Consider the following 23,354-nt stretch of genomic DNA (forward strand, 5'->3'; position numbering starts at 1 on the left):
TCCAGTGGTGAAGATAGGCAGAGCCCTCCCCTCCAGGGAAGGTTTAAAGAGAGAAGGCTTTGAGAAATCAGAACCTTAAAATCAAGCTCAAGTATTCCCTGTGCCTGTCAGCCACCTCCACTTCCCACGCGCAACCACAGGCAAAGCACTTAATATAATTCTTTCATCTAATTCAACATTCCAACCCCCAAAGCAAGGGAGATAGAAATAATTGTCCCACTTCTACACATGAAGAAACTGAGACCCAAAGATGTTAAGAAACTTGCTTAAATAAAGATGTAAAAAAAAAAAAAGATTTCAGGAAAGTAAGTTCAGTCATCAAGATTACATATTGCACAGAACAAAAAGGCTTATTATTCTTACTGTTCTCTGGATGTAACTCTACATCTCTTTTCCTCCTATGTGGAGAGAAGGGAAAAAGAGAAAAACAACCTTTCAAAAGAAGATCAAAACCAAAAGCATGAGTCAAAGTATTAAATAAATACATTTGATGTGGTTAAAAACAGCGGTTGGGGGTAATCTGGGTTTGGGGGAGATCTGGGCAACCTTCAGTCTGGTGTTGATGTCCCACCACCCTCAAAACAAAGAGAGGCCCAGGAGCTGGCCTGGCACATGTCTGCGCACGAGAGGTCATCTAGTGATGCTACGTAAGTCAAAGATCCACCTCATGTCAGGAATTTGTTAATACTAGAAAAAAACCAAAGTAGTAATTTGGGATTCACATCAGGAAGTGATGATGACAACCTAAACTGGACACCAGCTCTTCTCTGATGAATACCTTAGTACACTACTTCCTTAAGTTCACAACACTTGCCATCTCCAGGATATCTGTATTTATGTATTTAAGAGGGATAAAAATATTGTGGTGATGAAACCGATCTATGTCTTGTTTGAGGTGGAGGTTACAAGAATGCGTGCGTGCATACACGTGACCATACATGCACAGTGAATAAAGTCTGTAGATTATGCCGATGTCAAAAAAAAAAAAGAAAAGAAACTTGCTTAAAGTCAGAGAGCTAATAAGAGGTGGGGCTGGCATTTGAGCCCATGTCCTGACACGTGCTCCCCTGCAGGCCGCCATGAGCTTTGCCCTGAGCCTCCTGAGAAATGCCTCTGTCTGCTGTTGGTTCCTCAGAATCAGACTCTAACCTGGAAGGGCTCCTGTGGTCCTCTGTGCACTCCCTCATTTTGCATAGGAAGACGCAAATTCAACAGGGTTTTATATTTATTTATTTATTTTTATATTTCTTAATTGAAGTATAGCTGATGTAAAATACATGTTACAGGTGTACACTATAGTGATCCACAATTTCAAAGGTTATACTGCATTCATAGTTATTATAAAATATTGTCTATATTCCCCATGTTGTACAATATATCCTTGTAGTTTATTTTATACCTAATAGTTTGTACCCTCAAAAGGGTTTTTAAATGTTTAGACCCTCTTACACCTGACCAGTTCTTTTCCTATAAAAGTCCACTTTAATAAGAATGTGGCTTAATGATGGTTCTATACTGTATACTGGGGTAGAATCTCAGAGTTGACACATAAGTGCCTGAATATTATCTAAGCTCTTCACAACAAAGGTAAACGTTCATAATAAAAACAAATTTTTTTAAATGCTCATTTTATAGATGTGGATATTTCAGCACAGTTTAAGTAACTTGGTCAAGATCATATAACCAAGAGTCAACTAAAAATATCTGTAACCTTAATCCCCCAATTCTAATCTCATGCTTTTCCATGACACCTGTTTTCTTCCAAGTCACTCTTTACCTCCAAAGCCTGTGATACCTAATGGGTATATGAGTGTGTGTGTGTGTGTGTGTGCATGTGTGTGTGTGTATCATGTTTATGAGGAGAGGGAAATGACAAGAAAAATGCTCAGATTAAAAATGCTCTAACTAAAAATGCTCAGCTGGATGGAGCAGTGGCAAAGGGTACCATCAGCAAGAAGAACCCCTCCTTTCTTGCTGAGACCAACTCACAGAACCCAGGGCTTCCTGGGGGTCCTCCCCTGCCTGCCCCCTCCCCTGGCCTGAGCTGGGCCACTTCCTCTGTGCCCATGTGACAGAGCTGACCTCTGTTCTGGGTACTAGGTCTTCCATTCAAACTCCCCAGAGCAGACCCCACCCCAGCCCCTAGCCTTCTCTGAAAGTCAGGAGGGGCCAGGGAGCAGCAGGGGCCCCCCTTGCACACCCCTCATCTTTAATGAAGGAAAGATACCATCACCTGTCAGCTGCCGGGACTTAATTAACACCTGCTCTGAGTTTCAGTTGCTGATTCAGGGTGCTCCTCCCAGCTGAGGCTCCTATGGGAAAGTCTGTCAACCTGCTAGAGGTGGGACATAGGAATGAGGTCACTGCAGGGGCAGGGCTCACTCCTGTTTGAATTCTTACAGCATCTTAGCACTAGAACAGGAACCAGCCAGCCTCTAACTAAACAAGAGCCCTGTTTTGAAACCCTCCCCTCCTGCAACCTGCCCAGACCAAGGGAGAGAGGTCCATCTAGCTCACCCAGTCCTCAGGGTCTCCAACCCAAGCTGTTTCTCCAAACCCTCTCACACAAGTATACCTCCCTCCTCCCCAGTCAGAAGGATCTCCAAAACTTGAACCCAGGACTGTCTAGCTCTGAGTCCGATATCAAGTCTAGAACCTTCCCAGCTTGAACTCTGAACCTCGGGTCATGACTCGGCTTTCACAATTCCATCGCCATTTTCATCTCCTCCCCAAATTCACACCCTTCGGAATGACACCAGAATTCATCTGAATTATTTGAAGAATGAATAAGCAAATACATAAACAAGCTCATTACAGAGTGTGATAAGCACTAAGAAGAAAACAAATAGGATGATGAGTAGAGACTGGCTGCAGGGGATGGGGTGGTACCACTGTAGCTGCAGGAGACCTGGAAGGGCCGCTTCCTGGAATGGCCCCACATGCACATTCTGCAGCCCAGTACATACACCACTTCTGCATTCTCAACCACTCCTGCCACCTACATCCAGCATCCCTGCCTTTTCTCCATAGCTCTTGCAAGTCTTTGATATGTTTTACTTACTGTTTTGCCTGTTTTTAGTCTAACCAACTATAATTGGAGGGTAAGGATTTTGTTTGTTTTGTTCATCCCTCTATCCCCAGCACCCCGAACAGAGTTTTGACACACAGCAAGTGCATCATAAATAGGTGTTGAATAAATTAAAGCGGCCTCCATTTCTCCCCGGCAAGATGAGCGTGAGCCAGCAACCCGGAAGGAGCTGGCTTTCCAAACCCTCAGCTATTTTCAGAGAAGACTTGGGCAGACATCTCTCTGATCTTCCAGAACCAAAAGGAAGGGCAACGCTCCTGCACTGCAGGCCATGCTGCAGGAGCAATGTCCCCTAGCTGGAGAGATGCCCAGAATCCAGGACACAAGCTTCTGCAAAAGAGCCTACTACTCTTCCTTTTACTTGATCCTTCCCTTTCTCTCACCCCCCACATTGAGATCTCTTCATTTAATCACCAAATACATTTTGAAGCTGCCCACTTTGTCTCTGTCTCCTTTTCCACTACTTAGTCTGAGCTACCCTCTTGTCTGCCTGGACGGCTGCAGTAGCCTACCAGCTGGTCTCTCTGCTCCTCCTCTGAGCCCTCCCAGTTAGAGCTCATGCAGCATCCACGGTGCTTATTTTAAAACATAAAATTAGAGTATCTTCTCTCTGCTTAAAATCCTTCAGTGGTTTTTCTTTGCTCTTAAGATAAAATCCAAACTCACTCAACCTTACCTCCTACCTCCTTGCCCTTCACTTACTACACTCAAACCCCGCTGGCCTCCTCTCTCTTTTTCAAATACAGATCTTCTTTGACTTACGATGGAGTTATATCCCAAAAAACTCACAATAAGTTGAAAATACTGTAAGTCAAAAATGCCTTTAGTACACCTAACCTACTGAAAATCATAGCTGAACCTAGCTTACCTTAAACATGCTCAGGGCTTCCCTGGTGGTGCAGTAGTTGAGAGTCTGCCTGCCGATGCAGGGGTCACGGGTTCGTGCCCTGGTCCGGGAAGATCCCACATGCCGCGGAGCAGCTGGGCCCGTGAGCCATGGCCGCTGAGCCTGTGCATCCGGAGCCTGTGCCCCGCAACGGGAGAGGCCACAACAGTGAGAGGTCTGCGTACCGCAAAAAAAAGAAAAAAAAAAACGTGCCCAGAACAGTTACATTAGCCTACAGTTAGGCAAAATTATCTAACACAAACCTATTTTATAATAACGTGTTGAATTACTAAATACGGTACTGAAAGTGAAAACAGAATGGTTGTAAGGGTACAGAATGGGTATAAGCGTGTTGGTTGCTTACCCTGATGATCACGTGACTGACCGGGAGCTGCCCCTGCCCAACATCGGGAGAGAGTATCATACCACACATCGCAAGCCTGGGAAAAGACCAAAATCCAAATTTCCAACTATGGGTTCTGCCGAATGCCTCTCTCTTTTGCACCATCACAAAGTCAAAAAATCATGTCAAAACTTTGTAAGTCGGGGACCATCTGTACATCAAGTTCTTCCCATTCGTTTTGAACTTTCCCTCTTCTAGGATGCTCTCTCTCATCCTTTAAGCCTCTGCTCAAATGTTACCTTCCTGGGGAGGCCTTGGGGGCCTGGCTACCTGAAGGAGTGCCCCTTCAGATACAGCTGTTCTGTGCCACACCATCACATTTATTTCCTTCCTAACCCTACATCCTCTGTAACTTCTTTTATTTTTAGTGTATTATCTGCTTCCTCCACTAGTGGAAGCTCCATCAGGGTAAAGATCATTGTCTCTTTAATTCATATCCCTTCTCTGAATGCCTCACATGTGGTTGGTGCTCAGTGAATATTCTTTGGAGAGAATGGTTACAGGGGCCTCTCCTTATTAACATTTTATCAGTCTTTTACCCATTGACCCTGGCTGCAACCTTTTCATCCTGCTTGGCCTCTAACAAGCCTGTGCACCTTTGACATACCCTCCATGGGGAATCCACCTCCTCTCTCACAAGGCCAATTACTTCACATCCTTGAGAGCCACTGGGGCTTTGCTTTTCCCTCTGACCAATATGTTCCTCCAATCCTTCTGTACCAGTTGAACCTTCATCCACCCTTCAGTGCAAGGTTCAAACATGACGTCTTTGAAGTGTGTTCAGATCCCTGACATCTCATCCCTTCCTTTAGGTCCCAGGTGGACTACGGCATCTTCTTGAAGACAGGGATCTGTCTTATTCATTATCATATTCCCAAGACTTACCAGTACACATAAACATAGTAGGTGCTCAGTACATGTGAGTGGAACTGCGTGGGAGGCCCTTTATTACGTGATCTCTTAGCTCTGGGACTGTCTTTCGTCCCTTCAATGACTCCTCCCCTCTGTTAGCTTCTGTGTGTGAAACTTCCTGAGTTTCTCCTCTCAAACCTGGTATTTTTCTGCACTCTATTGCACAGAGCGTCAGAGTTTTAAACAGCTCTTCAATTCCCAGCACACAGGAAGTCCTGCCTGTCGGGACTCCTCCTTAGTCCTGGGGCCAGCCCTGTCCTTGACCTCTCCAAGCCTCTACCTGGCCAGGCAGCATCAGTGGACAGACCTTAGTTTTTAAAGGGTCTCTGACGAACCATTCTGACACACTCAATGGTGCAACAGAAATGGGACACAGAAATGGGATACATCCTGTGCAACAGAAATGGGACACAGATTTCTGCTTTATGCCAGGAGGACATGACCTTAGGAAATGACTACTCAAGACTTGGGGGCTGTTGCCCTTTGGGATGAAACTAGGAAGGACAGGGCCAAGGGAAATTCAGTCCAGGGGATCACTCTGCCTCCTCAGCTCATGGAGTTGATTTTAGACCAGGGTTCCAATGAGGACAGCATTTTTGTAAAAGCAGAATCAAGTCACACAGCCACAAGACAACAGCAAACCCTCTGAATTCAATGTGGCCACCAAGCACCTAGGACCACACTCCATGACACTGTTCTTAGAACTATATAATAGGTCTACATGGGTGATCTCAGGGAAAAGTCAGGCAGGTGCAGTTCTAGGGTAACTCCAATTAGCGTCCTAAACTCCCACCCACAGCACAGCACATCTGTCACATGTTCGCCCTGAGACTGAATGGGTGCTGCACTAAGTCTGAGTCCAAGGTTTGGCAACACCTGCATCTTTACCCCCACCCAGATGAACGTCAAGAGCTATTGGTAAGGTTTAAGGTGAAAAGCACAGGCTTTGAAGTGAAACAGATCTGGGTTTGAATCATGACACATGCACTTGTGAACTTCATTCAGCAAATATTTGCTGAAGTCATTCTATGCACCAGACACTGGACAAGACCCTGGGGAGAAAGAAGGAAACAGAACAGACATGGACTTTGGACAAATTAAACTTGCAGGCCTCGGCTTTCTCATCTCAAATGAGGTAATGGTTACCCCTTAGAAATGTTGGGAGAATTTTATGAGATAATACGTGTAATTGTGGAGCTCTTGACCTTATTGTCATTGTAATTAATAAAACAAGATGGCAGCACTATGTGTGAAAAGCCATATAATTGTTTAAACTCTTGAACCCTAAGGAACATTTATCCTAAGGAAAAGCCCAGAGACAAAGATTATATATAAAGGAGAGAGATGGGAAAGAAAGAAAGCACCTACTAAGTGTATGCATTTTGCCAGGTACTGGGTGAAATACCTTATATTTTTTACCTCATGAAAATGAGCAAAGGAAAAAAAATAGAAGCAACCTAAATATTCAGCAGCAGTATAATGAATGGAATATTTTACAGTCATTTAAAGTAATTATAAAGACTATGTAGCAACACAGAAAAATGCTCATGACATCATGTTAGCTGGAAAAAGTAGGTTACAGAGTGTGGGCATGTGGATGACAATTGCAGCTATGTACAATTCCTACTCAAACACAGCCACACAAAACAGCAAGGCTTGCTCTAGAATGATGAGTTGATGAAGATGATTCTTTTGCTCTCCATTTCCCAAACTACTTGCAGTGTTGTTTCATTGTTTGTTATGTTAGTTTGATAGGTGTACTTTTCTTTTTTTTTTTTTTTTTTTCTTTTTGCGGTATGCGGGCCTCTCACTGTTGTGGCCTCTCCCGTTGCGGAGCACAGGCTCCGGATGCGCAGGCCCAGCGGCCATGGCTCACGGGCCCAGCCGCTCCGCTGCATATGGGATCCTCCCAGACCGGGGCACGAACCCGTATCCCCTGCATCCGCAGGCGGACTCTCAACCACTGCGCCACCAGGGAGGCCCTGTACTTTTCTTAAGGTACTCTATTTGTTGGTTATTTCACTCTGTTCTATTTGGCCTCCCATCAATTCTGAGAGGGGAGGATAAAGATATTTTCATGCTTCAGAGTCTCGGTAGGCAGCAAATTTTTGACGAGGCATCAGTTGCATTCAATTAATTGCTGTTTCCTGAAAAATAAATGGAAGAGCTACCCCCTTTATATTTAGCTCTTCAACTGTTCATAGCAAGCCCTCAGCACCTAAGGTACTGTTACAGCAGTGCCTGCCAGCTCCAACATCAACAACTGGAGGGTTCTATGTCCCTAGGAGGGCCATCAGCCCAGGCTGACCTCCCATCCACCCACCCATCCATCCATCCACTTACCCTACCATCTACTTCTCTATCCATTTTACAATTCACTATCTGTCCATCCATATACCCCATCCCTCTGCCATTTACCCATCTACTCTTCCTTGGAAGGATGTCATCACAAAACTCCCTTACAGGACTTATAAAAATGTCCCGATTCTTCAGCTGAAAAATCAGGTATGAAAGGGCAAGGTCCACGTTCCCAAATGGGGTCAATGAGGCAACAGGATAGGACCCAGGAGACATGCTTCTCATCTTCTCTCAGTCCCTGGTGGGCTGTTTAACAGCTGGTTCAGCAACTGGGCAGGTTCTCAAAGCCCATCCTGGGAACAAAGGGCCTCAGTAATCAGGTCACATTTGTCACAGGGTCCTCCCTGTCCCAGTAGCACCCAGTTGGCTGGCTGGAACAGGATCTTCAAAGCATTTCAAGTATTTGCCAGCTAAATCCGTCACATTCTAGCCCTGTAGGTGGAGTGGGAGAGGCTGTGCAGTATGCACTTGTCAAGCTGCCAACTGAAAACCTGTTTTAATCAATTAAATAATGGGCTCTCGATACATGAGCCTGGACTGTGACCTTCTCAATCAAGCGCTAATTGGGGTTGATGGGGACAAGCTACCCTGGACCTTGTCACTCTGCATCAGACTGCTTAGAGTCCTACCTTAATCCCTAATGAGGTTAGATGGGGACACCGAGCCAGGGTCTGCTGACTGACTGGGCCGTGTTCACAGAACAAACTAAAGAATTAAACATTTGAGGATATGGGGAGGGGGAAGGGTAAGCTGTGACAAAGCGAAAGAGAGGCATGGACATATATACACTACCAAACGTAAGGTAGATAGATAGTGGGAAGCAGCCGCATAGCACAGGGAGATCAGCTCGGTGCTTTGTGACCGCCTGGAGGGGTGGGATGGGGAGGGTGGGAGGGAGGGAGACGCAGGAGGGAAGGGTTGTGGGAACAGATGTATATGTATGACTGATTCACTTTGTTATAAAGCAGAAACTAATAAAAAAATAAAAAATAAAAAAAATTTTAAAAAAAGAATTAAACATTTATCAAGTGTGTGTTCTATGTGAGGTCCAGTGCCGGATGCTAGGAATGCAGGGATGAACCTAGCACATTTCCTGCCTGCAAGCACGCAGTCTAGGGGAGAAAACAGACCCTAAGACACTGACAACAAGTGTGCAAGGGGCCATAACAGGGTGCAGTGAGAGTCCAAAAGTAGGAGCAGCCACATCTGTCTAGATAATCCCAGAGGCTTTAGAGAAGGAGGCATTAGAACAGGGCCTGGACAGCACAAGCAGACATGGCTGTTCCCTGATAGATCAACCCATGGAAAAGCAAGGGAGAGGGCCCTTACACAAGGCCTCCGAGACCCTCTTTAACAGTGCAGCTCAGAGTTGAAAATGTAAGCCACGGAAGGTCCTCCTGGTCTTCCTGGAATACACTTAAGGCTGTCATACCACCAGGTTACTGTTCTTTCTTCATTTTGTCTAGAATAGCTTCTCCTCTCTACCTGGCCCCAGTGTTCCCCAACCTACTACACTCCACTCACCCTTCAGGGCCCAACTCTTGAAGCTCTCCTGGAGTGACCCAGCCCCAGAGCCATGCCCCTCTGCTCCCCAAGTGGGGGACCACATTTATCAGGTTGCATCCCAGTTAGTTTGTGAATCCTACTGCCTTATGTCCCCAGTAGCCCACAAAGTGTCTGGCGCACAGTAAGTCCTCAACATCTGATTGTCGAGAGACTGACTCCTCCCAGGATGGACTCACACTCAGGTGATCCAGAAGCACTATCCTGACCCACTTCCTGCAAGGCTGAGCTTGTTGGCATGGCAGGAAGCCATCAGTTAACTTGGGAAAAATAAGTCCATGTGGAATCCAGCCAGCTCCCCAGCCAGTGTGCCACAGACCAGCTGCCACCTCCAACACACACCATAGTTTCTAATGTTTATACGAAACTTGGAGCTTGCTGGGCACCAGTCAACAGTCAGCCGCCCACAAGTATTAACTGAGCCCTCACTGCATACCAGGCATCAGAGCACCAGGACACTTTAGAAGCTGGGAAGAGAAGTGGGAAGAGTTTACTAGTCATTGAAGACGAGATTAAGGTTGTTTCTTTTTAATTCATTGAAAAGGCAATCTGATTGATATCATCCTCATTATATATACTTTCCTGACCTTCCCATAGTGAGCCCGTCTTACTTGTATAGCTAGATTTCTTTTATTAAAAAGAAAATTTTAAGACAATCTGAGTAGGAGTCGTGAAGATTTCAGGAACATAGTCCCTGATTAATATTTATTGATAGATTACCAATAGGCTCCAATTTGCTATATACCTAGTTATTAGCCATGATTGGCAAAGCAAGGAGGTACTGAGCGTGTGGAAAGGAGAAGGGCTGGTGGGGGCATTGGGAGGGTCGAGGGAGCGGCACTACACAGGCCTCTGGAGGGTGCTGTCAGGGCAGTGATGTCGTCAACAGGACAGACCCCTCGTTGCCAGGCTTCTTCCCAAGTTGCCCTTCTCCCACTTCAGCTCACCATCCTTCCAACTCGAACCCTAAGGCCTGGGTCCCTAGAGCAGTTCTGTCTCTTTTGTTAGCCTGCCCTGCATGGGAACAAATGATTCTGCCTTCTTGTTTAGAAAAAAAAATGGGGGGGTATAATTTTTTTCAAAGGGAACTTTGACAAACCAAGAGGAAAACAAAAGAAAAGCAATTAATCAGAAAGTGCTAGAAGTGAAAAGCTGTACCAGGCACAGACTCCTCATCCTGCAGCACTGAAGATGCAGAGTGGCTTGGCTGGCACGTGCAACCCAGGGCTCTGCCTTCTTACTCTCACCAGGGATCTGCTACCTGCCGCCCAGGTGCTGCCTCCACACCTTACCAACATGGTCCAGGCAGGTGAGAAGAAAACATTTTGCTCTTTCTCACCTGGGGGCTCTGAACTGAAGGCAGTTCTACCCACCCACCCCAACCAGCATCGCCAGGGGCCCCTTGGTCTCCCTTCCTAGCGGGTACCTGCCAGCAGATGGGCCGGCTGAATTTTTCTCTTCTGCAATTTTACCGGGAGAGGCCCCAGCCCAGACTCCCACCATGTTGCCTGTTCTCAGGGCCCCATCTACTCACTGGTGCATGTCTCTCATCCTGGGTCCTCTATTCCGGCTGCCGGTTAGCAGGTCAAATGCTCACTGGGCCTGTCATTGACTGTCCTGTCAGTCACCCCTCCCCAGGACCCTGACATCTGGTGCCGCCCCCTGCCCTGGCTCCTGCGCAGGATTCGCTGGGCTTGTCTCCCTGCAAACCTCAGGCCCAGCAGCCACTTGTACACATCTGGGCAGTGGTGGGGCTCCGCACCTCCCAGCCTCACTCTCGACCTTAAGGGCAACCAGGCACAGATCTGTATTGCTCTGTTTCGCCCGGACCCTCCACATGTCATGCTCACACCTGCCTAGACTGTTCCCACTGCTCCTGAAATGAAACTCAGCGCCCTCACCCCCTACCCCACTTCTCAAAGCCTGCCATTTAACAGGCGCCTGACAGGGACAAGTCTTCTGAACCTTCCAGGGATAAGTCACATCTGTAAAATAGGGAAACTGATCATAACTAACGCAACGAATCAAATGAAAGACAGTACAGGTAAAAGCACCTTATTAACTACAACTGCGCTGTTAGTTTTCTTGGTCCCTGGCCGACTTCGTTGTTTGTCTTCCCCTGAAATACACTGTGTGTCTGCTTCAGGATGGTGGGCCCCTCTCCGGAGCCCGGCTTTTTTTTTTTTTTTTGCGGTACGCGGGCCTCTCACTGTTGTGGCCTCTCCCGTTGCGGAGCACAGGCTCCGGACACGCAGGCCCAGCTGCTCCGTGGCACGTGGGATCCTCCCAGACGGGGGCACGAACCCGTGTCCCCTGCATCGGCAGGCGGACTCTCAACCACTGCGCCACCAGGGAAGCCCCGGAGCCCGGCTTTTTTGCAGGTTTTTTGGTTTTCTCTCTTCCTTGCCTGTCCTCCACTCAGGCCTTCCTGCTACACACCCAGCTCAATACTAGGTGGCAGCCTGACCACAGGCTCTTGCTGGATGAGCCCTGCCCCCTGCCTGGGGGTTTCACCTGGGTTAGCCTTGCGCAGGCACATCTCATGATCTGCCCCATCCCACAACCATGGCTGTTGGCAGCAGAAACCCAGGGGAAGCTTCCTGCTGCTACATTCAGGCTGAAGCTGCAATGGAGACAAGAGGAGGCTTGGGCCAGGTCCCAAGTCAGCTCTTCTGCCAGCTGGGGCTACCTTTGTAGAACAAATGTCCAACACAGCCCTTGGTGGAGCTGAGGCCTGGGTGGCCACAGAGGGGCCTGGCCTGGCAGCCTTTCTACCTACAGGGCCTGGAGCTCCCTGGGACCCAGAGGGCCCTCTGGGACCCCACCGAGCCTGGGGACACAAACTTCCTACATTCAGCCTTTCTCTCTACCACTCCCTCCCCTCAACCTGTGTGTGATCAAGGCGTTCTTATTCAAAAACAGTTCTTCCGCATCTGGTCTCTCCTTTCTTAGCCAAACTGATTGAAAAGCTGTCTTCACTCCCTCTCCCCTCACCACCTCCCACTCATGCCTCAACCTACTATATTCTGACGTCTCCTCTGTCCTTCAGAATCTGCATCCCTGCTCCCATATTGCCAACTCCAGGGCCCTTTCCAGTCTTCACCTTGCTGCATCGCTTTGACCACACTTACACCCTTCCCTTGATACAACTCTTTCTGTTCTTCTCCAGGCCACTGTAAAATGGGTTGATCTTCTTGAACTGCTTCATATACTCTCCTCAAACCTAATACTCTCATTTTTTTACCCAGCACTTATATCCCAAAGATTTTCAAATCTCTGCCTTAGGACCTGGCATCCCCTCGGCTCCAGTGTCCCATCTCCAGCCGATTCAACATGCCCAAGACTGAGCTCCTCTCTCTGCCCCAGGCCTGATGCACATGTTCCTCCTCCTGTTTTCTGTCTCAGTGAAGAGCATCACCAGCCACCCAGTGGTGGCCAAAGCCAGACCATTGGAAGTCACTGCTGACTCTCCCTGTCCCTCCTCTCCCCACAGCCACTTGATAACCACGTCCTGTCCACTCTACCGCCTGGGACCTCTCAGCCCTCTCCCCATCACAGTCCCTCCCCTGCCCAGGCAGGTCCTCATCTCTTTTCCTGAACAACTGCAACAGGCTCCAGATTGGTCCCCCTGCTCTCATTCCTGCAGCCACCACTGCAGCTCCTCCCTGCACTCAGCGTTCTTTATAAAATGCAGAGCTAAACAAGCCACTTCTACACTCAAAACCCTTCAGGGCCCTGAGGGTAGCGTCCAAATATTATTGCAAGGCTCACAGGAACCTTCATGACCTGGATCTGCCTGCCTTCTCTAGCCACACAGCTTGGTGGCCTCCACCCCTGCAACTCTCTCTCTGTCTCTCTGCTCCCACAAAAGTGTCCCTGGACATCCCACGCCCTCACCTTCTACTATCCCTTCTGTCTGTACGTCATCTCCTACCTCCTTTTTGTCCACTGGGACTCCGTTCAGAATTTTAACCCCAGTGCTGTATTGGGGGCCCCTTCTCTGTGCTTCCTTGATCACACAAAGTAATTGTGTGATCACATGTCACTAGACGCTAAGCTTGAGGACAAGAACTGTGTTTTTTTGGTCTTTGGGTCCCCAGCACCAAGTTCACTGTCTGACACAGAGAAGGGGTAAAACAAATGTTTGCTGGATGGGTAGATGGATGGATGGAAAATGAAAAATTATTGTCCAGGAAAAGTTTCCTGATTATTCAGACATGGGCTGGTATTTAGACTTCTCACCTTAACCCCAAGCGTCTGGCACCTATTACATGAAGCCAGATCTCAGGCCTCAGAATGCCCCAAAGCAGCTCATCACAGAGCTTTCCCTGGGACCAGGGGGTGGGAACATCTTCCCCAGGTTCCCACCAAAAGGTTTAGGCACTGAGCAGATGCAACCAGTGCAGGGCTCCAACTGTGCTCTCCCTTCGGCCCAGAGGGATGCCCTTGCCAGACCAGGGAGGTGGGAGTAATGCAGTTAAGCATTTAACCAGAAGACAAAGCCAACCTCTCTACGGTTTGTCCCCCTGCAGAAGAAGAGAGTGCTGAGCAACACACAAGCCTGGGGAACTCCAGAACAGGCGCACAGAAGGCAGGACCCCTACTGACAATTCAAATGAGATGCAGTGATGTTTACAATAGCCAAGACATGGAAGCAACCTAAATGTCCGTCCACAGAAAAATGGATAAAGATGTGGTACCTGTATACAATGGAATATTACTCAGCCATTAAAAAGAATGAAAGAATGCCATTTGCAGCAACATGGATGGACCTAAAGATTGTCATACGGAGTGAAGTAAGTCAGAAAGAGAAAGAGAAATATCGTATGATATTGCTTACATGTGGAATGTAAAAAAAAATGATACAAATGAACTTATTTACAAAACAGAAACAGATTCACAGACTTAGAGAATGAACTTATGGTTACCAGGGGGGAAGTGTGAAGGGAGAGGGATACTTAGTTAGGGGGTTTTGGATTGACATGTACACACTGCTATATGTAAAATGGATAACCAACAAGGACCTACTGTATAGCACAGGGAACTCTGCTCAATATTCTGTAACAACCTAATTGGGGAAAGAACTTGGAAAGGAATAGATACATGTATATGTATAACTGAATCACTTTGTTGTACACCAGAAACTAACACAACATTGTTAATCAACTATACTCCAATACAAAATAAAAAGTTAAAAAAAATAAAAAATAAAAATATTCACCTATTAAAAGAAAACAAAAACAAACAAACAAAAACAAGTGAGATGCAAACACAGGAACAAGTCTTAAGGGCAGAGACTCTTCTTTTTTCATGTGGCCCCCAGCCTTGTTTGGCCTCCCTGCAACAGCTTCCAGAGAAGTGAATAAAACACCAAAGAGGGAGGCAAGCTTGATTTATTTCTCAACTCTCAGCCTCTCTCTCCCAAAGGAAGAGCCCACTGATCAAAACCTGAGGGTCTGGAACCTGGGCAGACCCCAGGAAGTAGAAGCCCAAGTGCCTGCTGCTACTAATAATGACCACAGCAGGCTATGGTAGCACTGACAATGTTGGCTTACATAGCAGGACACACTTTACAGGCTGGATCTTTATTCCTGCCCTTTTCTCTGATTGCTCTCCCACCACACTGTCTTAAGTCTTAGCCATCCCTCAAAACCCTGTGCAAATGCGTGATCTGTGAAGCTTTCTCAGAGCCACCTACCACCAGCCTGAATTAAACAATACTTTCCCCATATTTCTATAATACACTGTTCATACTTCTTTTACAACACTAATCTCAATTTCTCTTTCATTGGTATTTCATACTTGATTATGTTCCTGACAAGGCTATAAATGCCTGGCAGAGAGGGACTATTTTATCCATGTCTGCATACCCCATGATTTTAGCCCTATGTTCTAGGCATTTGATAAATGTCCATTAAATAGGATAACAATTTTCAAAGCATTACAAAGCACCATGCAGACAACTAGGTTCATAAGTTCAAAGCATATGGAGAAAATAGGAGTGATAATATGGGTGGGGCGTATCTGGGAAGACTTCCTGGAGGAAGTGTGGCTGGAGGAGGCTGTGCAAGGTGGGGCTGAGAATCATGACCAAAGCCTGACTGTTAATTTAAGTTCTGGGAGGCAAAGGTCAGGCTTCTCTCCTTCCTTACCCACCTTTTTCCCCATCCCAGTATAGAATAGTGGCAGTATAGTACAGTGGTTAGAAATGCAGACTCTCAAGACAGACTGCCTGGATGAATATCCTAGCTTAATCACTTAATAGCTGTGTGACCTTGGGCTAGTCACCTCACCCATCTGGTCTCAGTTTCTTCCTCCCTGTAAAGTATGGGTAAAGTAGTATCTAACTCACTGGATTATGTGATGATTTAATGAGTTAATCTATGTAAAACTCTTACTAGGTGGCAACAGCTAATTTCAATGTTTTATATAGATTAACTCATTTAATCTTCACACAGCCCAACGAGGTCGATACTATTATTATCCTTATTTTACAGGTGAGGAAACTGAGACTCAGAGAGCGTGAGGTGAGGAGACTATTAGCATATCCTACCCCAAAATGTCAAACCTTCTCCAAACATGACAAACTTGGACCTGCTTACCCCGAACCATACAACTCTTACCCTGAAGAACCAGAACTAAAATCATAGCTCAAAATAATAATAACTTTGGGGCTTCCCTAGTGGCACACTGGTTAAGAATCCGCCTGTCAATGCAGGGGACACGGGTTCGTTCAATCCCTGGTCCCAGAAGATCCCACATGCTGTGGAGCAACTAAGCCCGTGAGCCACAACTACTGAGCCCACGTGCCACAACTACTGAGCCCACGTGCCTAGAGCCCGTGCTCCGCAGCAAGAGAAGCCACCGCAAAGAGAAGCCCGCGCACCGCAACGAAGGGTAGCCCCCGCTCACCACAACTAGAGAAAGCCCGTGCGCAGCAACGAAGACCCAACACAGCCAAAAATAAAAAAAATAATAACTTTGCCTTTATTATAATTCATAACCATCTGCTAAACACCTTCACATTTGAGGCTCACTACACCCCTATGAAGGAGCCATCACCACCCCTGCTTTTCAGATGAGTGCTGAGGTCCGGAGAGGCAGTAGGACTTGGGGAAGCAGACACCGTGGCTCCAGGTCAGAGAGCCTCCGCTAGGCCCGAGCAGCCTCCAGCCCACAGGCTGGGCCACAGGGCATCAGGCAGGGGGCAGCAGCCCCACACCCTCCTCTTCCTCATGCCCTGAACAACTCGTCCTCCGGATGAATCCACACAGTCTCTGCCCAGAGCCCACCATGGCTGCTCATACCATCAAGAAGGTGAGTGAATTTACAAAAAACCAACTAAGGCTCCAGGGTCTAGAGATGACAGAAAACAAAAAGAAAACCATCACCAAACAATAGCGAAAGAAGTGTTTAGAAATAATTTTCAAAATAAAGGAGTTTGAATATACAACAATGTAATGACTTACAAGGATTTTTAATGAAGCGTATCTACTTCTAATCTGATGAGCATCTATCATTAAATTTTTATAAACTGTGAGAAACAAACAAACAAAATAAAAGAGTTTGGTTTGGAAGACTATATTTTTCATCTCTAAAAAACTGGACAAAAGAATTGAACCAAAAAGTTATACATAAATTACAAATGGCCAATAAAATATTCTCCTCGTAATCAATGAAAAGAATTCAAAACACAGCACTGAGACACCACCAATTAAAGTGGGAACTTTTTAAAATAATAGATATAGGGGTGGGGGGCAGTTGCAGAGGCTGAACATTCATGGGAGTATATATTGAATCACCTTTTGAGAGAGCAGTTTGGTTGGTGGTATGTAAGGGCCTTAACGTTATCGATGTTCTTTGACCTCACAGTTTCGTTTCTAGATATTTATTAAGAAAAGTGTATAAAATAGTCACAAAAATAGGTTTAAGAGAATTCATGTGGTGTGTTTTACAAAAGAAAAAGAAAGAGGCAACCCAGAAAGCTAAAGAGGGGAATGATTAAATAAGTAATGGCACCTCCATCCAGTGGAATTCTTTGCTACCACTAAATATGACGTGGAAAAGTTGAAGATTATTAATGACCTTAAAGAAGTTAATTGTGAAAAGCAGGTAAAAAATAAACAGTATACTGTATATAGACTAATCCTCATATTATAGAAAAATGTATGTATACAGGGACACTATAATGAAGTGATTAAAAGCCCAGACTCCTGAGCCAGAGTGCTTGGGTCTCAGTCTGAAACTGCCCTTAAATGCTGTGTGGCCTTGGGCAAGTCAATTAACTGCTCTGTTCCTTGTTTAACTCATTTGTTATAGAAATAATAATGGTACCTTTCTCACTGATGCTGGAAGGACTGAATGAGTTAATAACTGGAACACAGTAAGCTATATGTGTTAGCTATTCTTATCATTGCTTACACATAGAAAAATGACTGTAAGGATATACAATCTAAGATTGTTTCTGGTGGATGGTATTACAGTAATGTTTATTCTTCCTTTTGATATCTCAATTTTCTAAATTTTCTTTCATGTACATATAGTACTTTTAATAAGAAAAAAATATATTGCTTTATTAAAATTAAAGAAATCTGGGACAGACTTCTTAGGAAAAAAGACAAAGAATAAAAGTCCAGACCAAGATACAAGGCATTGATGCCTTACTAAGAAATCAGGGCAGGGATGGGGGAGAACCGTGAAGTATGAAAAGCCAGGACTGGGAAAACCAGACTAGTACCCAGACTGTGATGGTTAATTTGTCAACTTAGCTAGGCTATGGAGCCCAGTTATTTGTTCAAACGTCAGTCTAGATGTTGCTGTAAAGGTATTTTTTAGATGTGATTGACATTTAAATCAATCAACTTTTATAGTAAAGCAGATTACGCTCCACAACGTGGATGGGCCTCATCTTATCCACTGAAGGCCTTAAGAGAAAAATACTGAGGTCCCAGGAAAAGAGGGAATTTTCCTTCCAGAATGCCTTTGGCCTCTAGAGCACAACATCAACTCTGGCTGACCTGCCCTGTGAATTTCAGCCTTGCCAGTCCCCACAGTCGTGAGAGCCATTTCCTTAAAATAAACTCTCTATTGGTTCTGTGTCTCTGGAGAACCCTAATACACAGGACCACTTGAAGAAGCCAGGAGCATGCTTCTCACACAGTGCTCCCTCTCCGCAGCCTCCCCGGGGTGGGGGGGTGAGCTAGCCTGTAACTACCAGTCTATATCCTCTTTCCCACCTGTCGGAACAGTTATTATTATGCTAAAAAAAAAAAAAAAAAAAAACCAATCAGAGGATTGTTAGTGCTGAAAGTATGTAAGAACACGGCCTTCCACATTTAAGAAAGTAAAGAAAAACACACATCACAGTGGAGCAGATTTGGCCCTTCCCCAGATAGGAGCACCTCACACCTTGCAGATTCTATGATTGGTTTCACACACATGGCAGTAGCAGGGTCAAAGAGAACCAAGCCAAGAAGAAGCCGCATTTTAGGAGGAGCACCCATGAAACATGCAGCACACCCAGAGAGAAATAAGTTCCGGGCAAGACGCAGCTGCACACCTAGTGCGCCAGGTCTGGGCCCGGGATCTAGAAGGCTGCAGCTGGGGCCCCCCTTCCCCACTGCTCAGGACTCCAGCCTTAGCAATAGCTGCAGGACTTCTTTCTACTCAGCTCAGGAATAGACAGCAAAAAGGCTTAAACACGACGGAACCCACATTATTGTGTAAATGATTTGAACTTTGATAAAAATATTAAGGAAAATTGCATTCACAACAAATTACAAAACAATTTACGAAGCACTTCTGGGGTTAGGCAGAATCCCTCCTCACTGAGGAATGGATGAACCACTCAGGCGTGGTCCTCTCAGGATTTCCTTCTTGTGCCATTCTGGTTCTGTGTGTGTCTGTGTGTGTCTGTGTGTCTGTGTGTGTCTGTGTGTTTGTGTCTGTGTGTGTCTCTGTGTGTGTGTCTGTGTCTGTATGTCTATGTGTCTGTGTGTCTGTGTGTCTCTGTGTGTCTGTGTGTCTGTGTCTGTGTCTGTGTGTGTCTGTGCCTGCGTGTGTGTGTGTATGTGTGTGTGTGTGCAGTGTGGAGGTGCCGAGCACGTGGGCTCCCAGGTTCGGGGGTGGGATGCCTGGGAGCTGAGTGGACCGGCCTGACCATGTCCTCCTTGGGGGAGGGATGCTGACTTAGCCTCTTCTTCTCCCCAGAAACCCCACGATCCAGCCACTGTGGATGAAGTCCTGCACCCGCTGGATGAAGATGACACAGGGACAGTAGAATTCAAGGAATTCTTGGTCTTGGTGTTTAAAGTCTCCCAGGCCTGTTTCAAGACACTGAGTGAGAGCCCTGAGGGAGCGTGTGGCTCTCCGGAGTCTGGAAGTGGCGCTCCTGTGGCCCCCCAAGAGCCAGGAGAAGGGCAGAGAAGTGGCACTGCAGTGGGAAGGGCTGAGAAGAGACAAGGCCGTGCAGGGAGAAGCAGCACACAGAGTGAGCAGGCTTCCAGGGGGCAGGGCAGGCCTGGGTCTCAGACCCCAGGTCAGGACATCAGCTCTGCTCAAGCCAGTCATCGGGACAGGCGGTCTTGAGTCCAAGAGACAGGAGGGAGCCAGGCAGCAGATGCCAGCAAGGGGCCACGTGGAGCAGACCCAGAGAGTGCAAGGAGACAAGAGTCCTCAGACCAGAGAGAGGCGGGAGGAGAGGCAGTCACAGACCAGGGAACGGACAGAGCCCACCGGACAAGTGGGACTGTCACTGGAACGATACCTCAGACCCAGACATGTGCCACCCAGACCGTGGAGCAGGACAGGAGCCGTCAGACAGGAAGCGCCAGCATCCAGCCACGGGAGTCCACCTGTGGCCAGATCAGAGAGACTGAGACTCATGGTCAAGACAGGCATCAGACAAGCCAGGTTGTGACAGGAGGACACATTCAGACACAGGGAGGTGCCACCCAGGCCGTGCAGCAGGAGAGGAGCCAGACTGCAAGCCACATAGGGGCTAGAGGACAGAGCCAGACTCAGAGGCAGTCAGGCAGTGGTCAAAGATGGACACAAGTGATCAACTATGAGGCAGGAGAGACAGTGCTGGGAGGACAGGCCCAGACTGGGGCAAGCGCTGTGACAGGTGGACAGCACCGGAGCAGCACTCACCCACCGTGCGGTGTGACAGGAGGGCAGGGAGAGAGCGAGCCCACCTTGGTTAAACAGGAGTGGGTTGATGACCACACGAGGGAGATAGTGATCCAAAGGCAGGACCAGGGCAGCCTGCACACCAGTGTGCCTTCAGCACAAGGCCAGGCAGTGGCCCAGCGGAAGGCAAGCGAGGCCTCACAGCCTTCAAAAGCAGCAAGCCATGAGTGCCCCAGCACTGGGGGAAGAGTGGAGAGTGGTTGGCTTGCTGTGCTCTGGCCAAGTCCAGTTAGCAGGTGCCTGGACATTAGCTCTTCACCGTGGTGCTTCTCTCTTAGGTCTTTCTCAGTGAGACCATTTCTGCAAGGTGCTTTCTATCCTAAACTCTTCTCTCTTACCTGCTTTGCTGTGCAGACCCTCTCAGGAGCAAGAAGACATAGAACAAGTCATCCCTTTGTGCCAAGTTTTCCTCAGCTTATGGGGGTTTTCAGAGCTACTTTTATTTCTGCCATCTGTCCATTGCCCCATCTATCCTAACGCATCAATAAAACCTTCCTGAGCAACTGAGCTTTGTTGCTCAACCCTAGAGATGTTAAGTCCAAAAGTTTGGAGTAGAGCCTATGCAAAGTGTTTAGGAACTTCTTAAGGGGACTTCAGCTTCCAGTAGAATGGCAGACTAGCTACTCTAAAAGGCCTCCCACAAGAAAACAAGTAGATCCTGCATAAAGCACATTTTCTCATTGCATTGTTGGTTTACAGGAAATAAAGGAAATCTCCAAGGCGAAAACAAAATGTGTTAGGCTGAATAATAACCCCTAAAATGTCCGTGTCCTAATCCAAGGAATCTGTGGATATATTACCTTATATGGCAAAAGGGACTTTGCAGATGTGATTAAATTAAGGGTCTTGAGATGAGGATATTGTCTGGATTATCTAGGTAGGCTCATTATAATCACAAAGGTCCTTATAAAGGTGAGGCAAGAGGGCTGAAGTCAGTAAAAGGAGATGTGATCATGGCCTCAGGGGTTGGAGTGATATGTCACAAGCCAAGGAATGCGCATGACCTCTGGAAGCTAGAAAAAGTAAGGAAACAAGTTTTCCCTAGAGCCTCCAGTTGCTCTTTCAACACCTTGATTTTAGACTTGTGAGTTTCAAGGATGCAAGGGAATCAATTTGTGTTGTTTTAAGCCATTAAGTTTGTGATAATTTGTTACAGCAGCAATAGGAAACTAATACACAAAACAAAAAACCCAGAACTAGAGCCAGGAGAGTAAAAGGTAAGGCTGTCCTTCTGAGGACAAAGTGATTTTATACCTGTCCCTCACTGACCTTTAGGTATAAAGGCCAAAGACAAATAGCAAAGAACTTGCAAGGACACAGGGGATAGTGTTCCCACAGTCCCTTCATTGGGACGCTACTAGAGAATGAGCTTCACAAACAAACAAACAAAAAACAGAATTATAAAAGCATTTGCCATAGAATATGATACAGAGCATTTCTACATGTTTACTGTAGACTATGCCTAAATAACGGGGATAAAGATGACAGAATAACATTTTACATTATATGTTCTAAATATAAATATAATAAGCTAACAAAAATGAAGCAGAAGGAGAAAGTGTATGGAAAATAGAGTAAGCCCACTGATTGTCTTATATAAGTATACAATTTTAAGTAAAACCTGGGAGTAAAAGGATATCACTTCAAATTAGATATTGAGGAAGAAAGAAGATGGGGAGAGTGAAAAAGTGTTCAGCAAATTCCATTATTACTTAGAGTAGGGGGTGAATAGACAGTATATTTAAAAAGGAAGGGGATACATATTACATGAAGATGTTACTATAAAAGTAACATTAGAATGAAAATACAAACCCTTCTCAACATCAAAATATATTCCAGGAAAAAAAAAAAAGCAAATACAATGACAACATAGTGAATGTTATTTATGTACAAGATATATATTTGCATAAATGTGACATAAAAGAGTGTGGCAGACTGAGGTCAAACATACAATTTATAATAATAATGTAAAAGGTTTAATTCACTATTGAAAGAACACGTTTTCATACTGGGTCTATGTAAGTCTATGCTCTTTACAAGAGACATTCAAATCCAAGAGATGCAGAAAATTATTTTAAAAGGGATGAGTGGGTAAATAAAAATCAGGAAACTGCAGATTAAAACAAAATTTAAAAAGCAGGGTCATTATCTTGATTCCTATTCCAAAAAGATAGAATTTGTCAAAAAGCATTAAATAAGACCAAGAAGGAAACTTTAAAATGTCAAAGGCTATAATTTCATAATGAAAATATAACAATTTTTAGTATCTATACTTTCAATAATGTAGCACAAGTCTCATACAAGCAGGAACTACAGTAGATACAAGGACAAATTTATAAAACAACAGGAATAATAGGGTAAAGGGTACTTTTAGAGTAGAGACAAATTAAACAACACAAATATTAAAATATAACTCTTTATATATATAATCTACTAATATACTAACCCAACAATAAAAATATACATTCTACACATGAAATATTTAATATTATGTCACAAAGAAACCCTCAATACATTATTCAACAACAGAAGTAATACAAATCGCATTCTTGCTGGCACATATAGCAATGAATGTTGCCAGATCGCTGTTGTTTTTGTTGCTGTTGTTGGAAATTAACAACAGACATACACCCTATTAAACAATTTTTGGATAAAAGGAGATGAATACAAAATGAAATTACAGAACTTTTAGAAAATAATGACAAACGAGATACCTAAGGACCTATAGAACACAACTGCATGAATGCTCCAAGGAAAATTCAGAGACTTAACTACAAGTGAATAAAAATTAAAATAAATGAATTAAATGTACCAATTGAAAAGCTAGAAAAATACCAATGAAGGAAAAAATATATATATGTATGAATTTTAAAAGGTACAAGAAGAAATTGATGGCTAAGAAAATAGAAAAGTAGTACAAAAAGTAAATAATAAGAAAATAAATAAGCTATTTC

General features: G+C 45.5%; 2 protein-coding genes across 2 annotated transcripts in view; one reads left to right on the plus strand and one right to left on the minus strand.

The window, feature by feature from the left end:
* The window catches only part of LCE5A (late cornified envelope 5A), a 194,161-nt gene that overhangs the window by 34,471 nt on the left and 136,336 nt on the right, over window positions 1-23,354 (minus strand).
* CRNN (cornulin) lies at window positions 16,504-20,567 on the plus strand (the record flags this gene model as incomplete). The annotated part of the gene is given in 5 exon segments (XM_081224976.1): window positions 16,504-16,527; window positions 19,420-19,794; window positions 19,796-19,928; window positions 19,931-20,518; window positions 20,521-20,567. Coding segments are annotated over 5 exon segments (1,167 nt in total).

This window comes from Mesoplodon bidens (assembly GCF_964165515.1).
Source record: "Mesoplodon bidens genome assembly, chromosome: 2".
NCBI classification, from domain to species: domain Eukaryota; kingdom Metazoa; phylum Chordata; class Mammalia; order Artiodactyla; family Ziphiidae; genus Mesoplodon; species Mesoplodon bidens.